The following is a 10,618-nucleotide window of genomic DNA, read 5'->3' as shown; positions in this document are numbered from 1 at the left end:
CGTGAGCTGGGGAATGAAGTAGATGCTGGTGAAGGAGCGGTGCTCGCCATTCTTGCATGCGAACAGCACCGTCCCGCAACCCTCGATCCGCGCCACCGAGTCATCCCTAAAACGCACCGTCCCGCGTACCGTGCTCGGTGGCCTCCCGTGGGGGCACGGCGGACGGCGGCGCTCGGTCTCCCAAGGGGCCCGACGGCCGACGGGGTTAGGCTTCTCACGGGGGCACGGCAGCTGGCAGGCCGGTGTGGAGCAGAGGGAGAAGGAGAGGAGAGGAGGGAGAAGGGTGGTGGAGCTCATATGGGCAAAATCGTCTTTTCACATGGCACTTAACGGTTCACGGATGGAAAATCCAACAGAGTGTCATATAAGTAAGGAAAGTTGAACTCGGTGTCAAATAGGGAACGGAAATTTTCTGAGGATCGAGAAAAGAACTAGTCATTTTCCTGATATCAAATAGGAATTATCTCTTTTTTTTTCTTTCCTCTTTTCTTCTGTTCCCTTCTTCTCTTCTATTCACCGCAACAAAACAACCCCCGCAACCTCTCTCTCCACCTGTTTTCTTGATCTCCGCCGCTTCCTCCCTCCTCTCCTCCCCCCCGCGTCTCTAGGGTTTCCACGCCGCCGGATTCGAAACCCGCGCTCCCGAGCAGGTTGGTGAGCCTCCCCCTCCCCCTCCCCCTCCCCCCTTGCTAGCCTTCTCCGGCCCCCCAATTTTGTCGGTCCCAACAAAATCCGAGCCGGGCGTGCAATCCAGTCAATTTTGTTGCGGATTTTGTTTGCGCGCGTGGTTAGAGTACCGATAGGAGCTTATTTCTATTTGCAACGTGAGAACGCTAACGAATTCGTTTTCGGAGGTTTAACTGAACCCTAACTATGTTTTTTTCCCGCCATTGAATTCGTCTCTATCATCAGAACGCGGTCAAAAATATGGAATCTGATGGGTTCTATTTCATTCACTGTCATGGGTGTACAGTGTTGTACTCAACAAAGTTTTGAAACCAGAGTCTGACTTGTGATATTGTACCCTTTTCCTCTGTGGTCTGATGAACCACACTTGCAGCGATTGAAGCAGGAGGTGCCAGGAGTTAACCGGAGATGAATGCCCCGGATCGATATGAGCGCTTTGTGGTGCCCGAGGGCACCAAGAAGTGAGTCTCCCCAGCCAGCCCTCTCACTTGGTTTTGGATTGATCTTTGTTGGGTCCTTGGTATGTCTTGTTTTAGCTGTTTCGATAGAAAGCAGCAATGCGCATGATTCAGGGCTTTCAGGCAATGCTACAGCACTTGCTTATGTCCGTATCCATTTCCGCCAGTCTATGCAAAGTGATTCATTTGGCATAAACCGTAAAGTTCTGAATGCTTGATGTTTGTCTGTTGGTTCTCTTGCTTTCAGTCTTTTGTAGCGATAGATTCAATTGTGACTATAGTTGCCTTTTGTCATTGCTCAATTGTCTGGATGGTGTGGTTGTGGTACTGATGAGTGTTAACCATTTGTGCAGGGTGTCGTATGAGAGGGATACAAAGATCGTGAATGCTGCATCCTTCACCATCGAGCGTGAGGACCACACCATTGGCAACATTGTTCGCATGTAAGTACAGCAATTCTTTTAGCATGTCTTGTCCTCTTCTGTTGTGTTTTATGACTCACTTATGGAGTGATATTCTGCAGGCAGCTGCACAGGGACCCAAATGTGCTCTTTGCTGGCTATAAGCTCCCTCACCCTCTTCAGTACAAGATTATTGTCAGGGTATGACAGATGCTTTTTTTTTTCAGTTCTTTTCTTCAGTTTAGGTTCATTCAGCTTTCTCTTATTTTTTATTGTGTGGACAGATCCATACCACAAGTCAGTCGTCCCCAACACAGGCCTACACCCAGGCCGTCAATGACCTAGACAAGGAGCTCGAGTACCTTAAGCAAGCTTTTGAGGTCTGTTCCTGATATGTTCACTCAAGCTGTTAATTATTTTTCCAGTAATTTGCTGTCGTGTCATGGAATAGTAAGGGACAAAATGAGAAGGAACAATTTATCTTGATTTATACTATATAAAAGAAAGTGCCTCCTGCTTCTGTTGCTATTACATCTTGATGGGAAGTTCTTTGATACATTGATATGGGATTTCAGATGTGCTTTTGTTTGACCTGGCAAGCTTAATAAATATAAAATATTAATGCCCAGTTGAGATTGAAATGCTGAACTTGGAAGCGACCATGACATTGGGTTTAGATACCTGTTTTGGTAGTTTACATGCTATAAGTAGCCAGCAACTTGTTTTGCAACTGCCTTTCTTACTTTGAAGAGTTTGCACAAGCACAAGATTGCTCTGAAGAGTTTATTTGTTTGAGATACTGAATAAACATTTCGGCCTATACATTCCTTGCATGCTCCTATACCATGTTGTCCTCTTAACAATAATGCCATTAAGAGTATCATGGAAGTGCCAAAATTTTACTATGTGATGACACATACTTAAGGCACGTGCTTGGATTAGATAAAATTTACATATTCATTCTGACATTCTTTGTCTTTTGGAAGGATTATCTCATTTCCTTACCATCCCATTGTACTCATGTATAAGTATTGAGTTATTGGAATGCTAGAAAAAAATTATTTGCTGGTTTCACTATGCAAATTTTGGTATTATCTTATTTTCCCAGCTGCATGGCATGGACTTTGGCAATTGTATATACGTGAAATTTTGTTTGCCCTAAGTCATGATGCACAGCAAGTCAGAGTGTGTGCGGGGAGGAAACTTTGTTTGGGAGTAATTGATATGGAAGTAGAAAAGGGTTGGTTTGATATAATATGATGCATCGTTGCCATTTTAAAGTATTTGGGAAGTGTTCATGTTATTTTTGAAGAATCATTTGTCTTATATTTTTCAGGATGTAGATGGCAGAAGTGATACCAATGTCCTAACATGCATTTGCTAATTAGTGTTGAACCACATAATTACATTAAAAACACTACTAGGAAGAGGAGACCATGGGGCATGTCTTATTTGTTCTGTTTTTTATGCATCTTCTGCTAGGTACAAAATGCTAAATAACAGCCTTATGCCTTCTAATGAATCTTTAAAATAACAGCCTATGAGAATTTGAATGGGTAGTTGACAGCTGGAACTTCTGATGTTAAGTTAATCTTCAGAACGTTAGCAAAGTGGTGATATTCCTGTTAATAAGACCTGCCTGCTGCTACTAGTAGGGATTCTTGCTGATTACCTGGCATGTTTTGTGTTGTCTGTTTGCCTTTGTACAAAACCATGAGGCGACAATGCTAGGATCTAGCTGCTTAGGTTGGCTGTGCCATGCTAAAAAGGTTATGCATCAGCACTGTCCTCCGATTCTTGTCTTCGGAAGTTTAATTCAAATAACTTTTGAATGCTGAACATCCGTGTCTATCTTTAAGATGTCATGTTGATACCTGTATGTGGTACTAACGTTCTGAGCCATGTTTTCAGGTTGAGAAGAACAGGTACGAGGAAAGGGCGAAGCAGGGGTTCTGAATTCATGGTGCCTGATATCTGACATAAAAACTCCGTGGGTTGTCTTATCTTTATCCGATGCGTGAGTTGCCTTGAAACAAACACCCAAGGGTTGTGACTTTGTGAGCATGATGTGGGACTGATCCCTGAACCCCAAGGCGCATGAGTCGCCTGAAAACCATTGCTCAAGGATATTGTGTAACCTGCTGCCAGACTGATCTCTGAACTATGAGTGCCTTTGTCTATCACGAACCTGTGCCAAGAGTCCAGTACAGCGTGGTTAATCTGACATTTGCCCACGTTATGTGTTTCTCTGTCATGCATGTGCCAACATCGTCTTGTTGCTGCACCATGATCTTTTAAGTTGCAATGCATGTTAACTGTGAATCTGTGATAAAGAATGGCAGTAGTACTCATGAGTGAATGTGATAGAACCATGGAATTTTACAGTACATACGTACTTGCGTGGCAATGGAATTTTACAGTATACGTACTTTCGTAGCATTTCCGCGGAACATTCCTAACGGTATCTCCAGGTCATGCTCGGTCGCGTTTTCTCCTCTTGGTTGCTTACAGGCGGTTGTCGCATTGCTTCGCCGGATCTGTCTGCCGTCGGAACGCACCAGGTCTCAGATCTGGCCCCCCGTGCCTGCTGCCCGCGCTCCCCTCGATCCGGACCCTCCGTTCCCCATCCTACAGCTCCCGCGCCCGCATCCCCCCTCGCAGCCGACCCCAACCAGCCAACCCTACCGTCCCCACCCGCCACGCCGTCGCTGCATGCGGGCCAGCTCAGGAGAAAAAGAGGCCCCCCATAAACAAATAAAAAAAATCTTCCTCCCTTCTTTTCTTCTATTCCCCGCAACAAAACAACCCCCGCAACCTCTCTCTCTCCACTTGTTTTCTTGATCTCCGCCGCTTCCTCCCTCCTCTCCTCTTCCCCCGCGTCTCTAGGGTTTCCACGCCGCCGGATTCGAAACCCGCGCTCCCGAGCAGGTTGGTGAGCCTCCCCCTCCCCCTCCCCCCTTGGCTAGCCTTCTCCGGCCCCCAATCCGCGCGGCCGTACCGGCTGTTTTGTTTGCATCTGTGTGGTTGCTGCTCCCGCGTCGCGGCGGTGCTTCCGTGGATTGAGGTCTCAGATTCGTAGGGTTTTAGGTGGGAGCAGCGGGGGTAGGTGGGGCAAATCAGGTCCGGTGCCTCGCGGGTTGCAATTAGGGGCGGCGAGGCAGCTGCTTCGCCGGTGATTTTAGGTTCGGTGCTTCGGTTGGATTTGTTTGGTTTGGAGACGGTTTTGTGGTCGGTTGGGGTGTTTGGATTTTGGCGAGCGTGTCGTCTCTTGCGATGCGGTAGTTTTGGTGATTAGTGTTTTGTGATCTGCAGCGCACAACTCGTTGAGGTTTTTTTCGAAATTTTCTTCACCGCTTCTTTTGGGGGTTATATCCCTAGATTTGATCTCGGTTTAGGGTAAGGTCTCGGGAGAGTAGCTAAATCTTTGAGAAAAATCTGTTCATGCTTAGTGCAGTTAACATCAAGCCTTTGTTTACCAATCATAGAGATTCCTGTGCTTTTTAATTGGCTGATGATTCTGCTTTATGCTCATTTATTTTCTGCAGTTCACTTTATCGGTCCCTTTAGCTAATTTTGCTTCATAATTGTGTTCCAGTGACCAGCGGGGCTACTCCATTAAGTGACCTGTGCTAATTATGCGATCTTCATGGGCTGACTCAGTTGCGAACGCCGAGGAATCGGCGCCCGCGACTGGTGCTGCTAACGGATCCGTTGCTAATCACGGCAACCCCCGCCCCACGCGCAGCTCCTACGTCCCGCCTCACCTCCGTGGCCGTCCTGCTGGTGGTGGCTTTGATGCCCAAGCAGGCTCAGTAGCGCCAGGACCAGGTGGCCCATTGCCCTCGGCTGCTGCACAGCCTCCTGCTCAGGCTGCTGCTGTTGGTGGCCCTCGCTGGGCTGGGATTGTTAATGGTGATGGCAGTGGCAGTGTGGGTGCTCCTCGCCAGGGCTATGGTGGTGGTGGTAGCCGTGGTGGTGGGGGCGGTGGTGGTGCCTGGAACTCCCGTCCTGGGGGCTGGGACCGCAGGGACCGCGAGCCGGATCCTTTTGCCAAGGCTGAGGCAGAAGAAGTTGTCTTCGAGGGCGATAACACTGGCATCAATTTTGATGCCTATGAAGACATCCCTGTTGAGACCAGTGGCCACGATGTACCTCCACCGGCCAACACATTTGCAGAGATTGATTTGGGTGATGCGCTGAATGAGAATATCCGGAGGTGCAAGTATGTGAAACCAACACCGGTGCAGCGTTATGCCATCCCAATCTCCATTGCTGGGCGGGATCTTATGGCCTGCGCGCAGACTGGGTCTGGAAAGACTGCAGCCTTCTGTTTCCCAATCATCAGTGGCATCTTGAAGTCAAGGCCACCGCAGAGGCCCCGTAGTTCAAGGACTGCGTGTCCTCTGGCTCTGATCTTATCTCCCACTCGCGAGCTTTCAGTCCAAGTATGTCAAACAATAATTTATTTAGTCAGTACTTATGTTAGTAGATCTCCTTTTAAATTTTTGTTGGTTTTCTTGTGACAAATGATGCCTTAGATCCATGAAGAAGCAAGGAAGTTTGCATATCAGACTGGTGTCAGAGTTGTGGTTGCGTATGGAGGTGCACCAATAACAAATCAGGTACCTCTTCTCTTTGTTCAGGATGTGTTTATATTGTGATCCCTGGTATTTTAATTTCTGCATCTCTCATATATATAGTGTTTGGTTGGTAGTAGTTTCCTTCCAGTTTAAATTCTCAATGCATTTATGTTGTTTCAGTTTAGATTCTTGACAATATCTGTTGCCATGAACTTGAATGGTTGCATTCGTCTTCAGTAACAATAAAATGGAATCTATATGGCCCTTATATGACAAATATTGTAGTTTTTTTACAAGGAATGAAAAAGTCCCTGTATCTCCATACTATTGCTTGAGCCAGCATGGCTGTGCTAGACTGCTAGTGTAGCAAAAATAGTTATGAAGTCTTCTTCTGACTTTAGTTTGCTAGTCCCTATGCCACGCGGAGGTGGAGTATGTAGTCTCTGGAAATGTAAGCAATTATGTCATTTGTCTGGAAATTTATGCAAACATGTCTTTTGCCAAATGTCAAATTGTCAATGACTTTATTTAATTATATTAATACATCGTATCACAATAATGCAAATGAGAGCTTTTGCACTTTAAATTTTGTGGGGGCTTGACAGAGACACGAAATGCAATTATTATGAGCTGAGACTTAATGGTTCATGCTTATTTTTCTTATCAATCTTGATGTTGTGGTCATTGGCATTTTCGTTGATACCAAATATGAGTGGAAATCATGTATATTTATCATGTATTTTTCTAATCATTGTAGCTGAGGGAGTTAGAGAGAGGTGTTGAAATCCTGGTGGCAACTCCTGGACGCTTAATGGATCTGTTGGAGAGGGCTAGAGTCTCACTGCAAAACATCATGTACTTAGCTCTCGATGAAGCTGATCGGATGCTTGATATGGGTTTTGAGCCACAGATACGTAAAATTGTTGAGCAGATGGACATGCCTCCACGTGGCGAGAGGCAGACGATGTTGTTTAGTGCTACATTCCCAAAAGAGATACAGGTTTGTTTCTTTCCTGTTCTGTTTCCACCCTTCAAGTTTCTCCATTGTTGTCTATCTTTATAATTCTAGTGGTTTCATACACTTGAAGCAACATGTGGTTATGCAGGGCCTACACTATATGAGTGCATGTGTAGCTGTTTATCTAAGTGTTTCCCTTCATCACTCTGGTCTATAAAATAGTAACGTGTTCCTTTTTTGCTATTAACCATGATTTAATCCGAAAAATGTTACGGCAAGCCATATTATCTGTTTCTCAGCAAGGGTCTGACCTTGTTTTAGAGTTACAGAAGCTATGCTTGCATTGCATAACTGCAGAGCTTCACGAATACGTAAGATCGACTTGGAATTTAGGTATTTTCCAGAAAGTATATATGCAAATATGCAAGGACCGCCTGGAATTAAGGTATTTTGCAGGAAGCATATAGTGTCTGTTCCTATTCTTATTGAAATGGGTTGTTATGAAGAAGCTCAAAAGCTTCTATGAATATGGCATTCTGACTTTTGTTACCTCGTGTGTATTTATTTACTACTACAATTTTAGTACTATCCTGTGTGCAGTGGTACTGCTTTCTCTTTCAAAGTTGTAGTTTATGTGCGGTGTTATGCATGGATGGTTAATTAGGAGAAAATGTTATGGTGTGCCACAACATTCTGCATGGAAACAAATTCTGAAAGTGGAGTATGGACTACCCCCTATCAACTATATTTAGGGCCAATAGATCATCTAGGTTAAACTTTGTCTTGCTTGCCAAATATTTTTTAGGAGAGCTGATTTTGCTTGTTACAGACCATTTTCTTTCTGATATGACATGACTAAACCATCACAACTTTGCTGTTAAGTACTCTGGCATATTCATTTTTTGTTGTGCTGATGGTTTCGTATATTTGTTATGCAGAGGATGGCTGCTGATTTCCTTGCTGATTACATCTTTCTTGCTGTTGGGAGAGTTGGTTCAAGTACTGATTTGATTGTTCAGAGGGTGGAGTTTGTCCTTGATGCAGACAAACGTAGCTACCTCATGGACCTTCTTCATGCACAGAAGGCTAATGGTACACATGGGAAGGTATTATGTCTTTTAGGATTTGTTGCTATAGGATTGCTTTTTCTGTATCATGTTGTTTCCTAGTTCACATTTCTGAACTGATGACTCTTTTCTTCTTTCTCTTTTGTTTAATTTTTGTGATGCAGCAAGCTCTTACTTTGGTCTTCGTGGAGACAAAGAGGGGCGCTGATGCTCTGGAGGACTGGCTCTACAGAAATGGCTTCCCTGCAACTAGCATTCATGGAGACAGGACACAGCAGGTACAGATTTGACTTGCCTGCATGCTTTTCAGCTGGAGGCAAAACAAATGTATAGTGCATTTTGGATTTGTTATAATCACGTAGTATTCCCACTATCTAAAATTACTGGGTGTATTTCATTTATTACGATAAGAGTCAACTCTTTTAATACTTAAACTTTTGTGACATAAATTTGATGTTATTAGATTCGCATTGCATAATGCTTATCTACAAGTGTGATTTTATATCACATATATGACATTTAGTAGGATAATATTTGTTGGTCAGACCTAATGACATTGTAATTGCATGCGGATGGAGTAGATATCTTTAGAAGATTATATGAGTAATTGGGGGCATTTGTGTTCTTACCCCTACTTTGGTGTGGAATTGTGATTTTACCCTCATTTTCTCCACTTTGTAATTTTACCCTCAACTATTCACAAGTCAATGCGATTTTGCCCCTATTCAATGGTCAAAACAGGGGCAAGTACGCAAAGATCAAGGGCAAAATCGCATTGACTTGTGAATAGTTGAGGGTTAAATCACAAAGTTAGAAAAACGAGGGTAAAAACACAATTGCACTTCAAAGTAGGGGCAAGATCACCAAAAAACCTAATTGATTTGTACAAATTTGATTCATAACTGCCACAAGTAGATAGTGAGTGATGTACATCAGGAGCAATCTGTTACTTATGTTTTTTTTCTCTGACATCATTGTGTATCTGCTAGATGTATGAAACTTGAAGTCTGAGCACATGCTATGTCTGTCTGATTCTTAAGATTTGCAATTCTTTTCTGGGTTTTTGTTACTTTAATAGGTGCCATTGATGTGTACATTCTATTTTGCCAATAAAACGAAATCTCACTGTTCCAGCATGAACATAAAGAGTTGGATATCTGAAAAATGGATTCAATGTTCATGTGCATGGACTACTGAATTTTGACAACATGTTTCATTGTATTCCTTATTTTATTTGTGCAACTACTACAGTGATGTTGCCATTATTAAATCATAATATTCTAGATTCCTTGATGTCATGTTGACCATATGTGGTACTGCTTGTTTGTTCTTTATGCAGGAAAGGGAACATGCTCTTAGATCGTTCAAGAGTGGAGCAACTCCCATTCTTGTGGCGACTGACGTCGCTGCTCGTGGCCTTGACATACCACATGTTGCTCATGTGATCAATTTTGACCTCCCAAATGATATAGATGACTATGTCCATCGGATAGGAAGGACTGGGCGTGCAGGCAAATCTGGCCTGGCGACAGCATTTTTCAATGAGAGCAACCTTTCTCTGGCAAAGGAGTTGAGTGTGCTCATGCAAGAGGCCAACCAGGAGGTTCCTCAGTGGCTTGAGCGCTACGCTGCCCGTCCATCCTACGGAGGTGGTGGCGGTAGAAACCGCAGATCAGGTGGTGGTGCCAGATTTGGCGACCGTGATTTCCGACGAGACAGGGGTGCCGGTGGGTATGGTGGTGGCGCCGGTGGTTATGGTGGTGGTGGTGGTGGTGGATATGGTGGAGGGTCATCGGGATATGGTGGTGGTGGCTATTCCGGCGGGGGTGGCGGCTATGGTGGTGGTCAGGGTACGAGCGCTTGGGACTGATTGCTTTCCGTCCTCAGCGTGAAGTTGAAAATGAATCAGCAGTGATGAATTGTGTCTCCCTCGGGGGTTAAATGGATGCTTGGAAATGATATTTGTACCTTGACTAGATGAGTACGGTGTTGGGAAATGTCCCCTTCGCCTTGGGTCCTGGTTTTTATCTTTTTTATGTTTTCAGTTGTACTAGGAATTGGCTTGTGTGTTCTTTTATTATTATCTGAATTGGTCATCCTGATATGTTAGTTTTTGTTTACGATTTCGGTCTTATTCACGAAGTAATTCAGGTTTTGTTGTCATTGTGTTCTTTGATGGAGTCTCTCGCAAAAGTTGTGTGTTTATCGGTGAGCGTTTCTCGCCGCAGTTTTAGTGTATTTTTTCGTGAGCATGAGAACTAGCGGACGGCTTAACGGGTCTACTCGTCGGTATATTTTGGGGAAACTTGTGGCCAGTTATCGTTTTCTTAAAAATGATATGCAAGGTAGCTCTCATTTCTGGACGATCTGGATCTAGGAAGTTTTCTTTTTGGCATGACCGTGAACAGATAACACAAACGATGCCCCTCCTTTCCTATGCGATTTTGATCTCAGCAAGAGAAGCTTC

General features: G+C 44.3%; 2 protein-coding genes across 2 annotated transcripts; both read left to right on the top strand.

Annotated features, from left to right (window-relative positions):
• Positions 1–993: 993 nt before the first annotated feature.
• On the top strand, positions 994–3,729 carry LOC117843655 (DNA-directed RNA polymerases II, IV and V subunit 11). The gene is made up of 5 exons (XM_034724309.2): positions 994–1,148; positions 1,499–1,588; positions 1,669–1,747; positions 1,831–1,926; positions 3,458–3,729. The coding sequence occupies exons 1-5, from the start codon at positions 1,096–1,098 to the stop codon at positions 3,500–3,502; spliced, it is 363 nt and encodes a 120-aa protein (XP_034580200.1). The 5' UTR covers positions 994–1,095; the 3' UTR covers positions 3,503–3,729.
• A 585-nt stretch (positions 3,730–4,314) lies between these two features.
• On the top strand, positions 4,315–10,322 carry LOC117843654 (DEAD-box ATP-dependent RNA helicase 52B). Its single transcript, XM_034724307.2, has 7 exons — positions 4,315–4,474; positions 5,142–5,991; positions 6,085–6,168; positions 6,884–7,126; positions 8,023–8,190; positions 8,316–8,429; positions 9,491–10,322. Exons 2-7 carry the CDS (start codon positions 5,182–5,184, stop codon positions 10,019–10,021), a joined length of 1,950 nt encoding a protein of 649 aa, XP_034580198.1. The 5' UTR covers positions 4,315–4,474; positions 5,142–5,181; the 3' UTR covers positions 10,022–10,322.
• The last annotated feature ends 296 nt before the right edge of the window (positions 10,323–10,618 follow it).

Source organism: Setaria viridis, chromosome 2 (genome assembly GCF_005286985.2).
Source record: "Setaria viridis chromosome 2, Setaria_viridis_v4.0, whole genome shotgun sequence".
NCBI lineage: Eukaryota > Viridiplantae > Streptophyta > Magnoliopsida > Poales > Poaceae > Setaria > Setaria viridis.
This window is presented reverse-complemented; position numbering and strand designations above follow the sequence as displayed.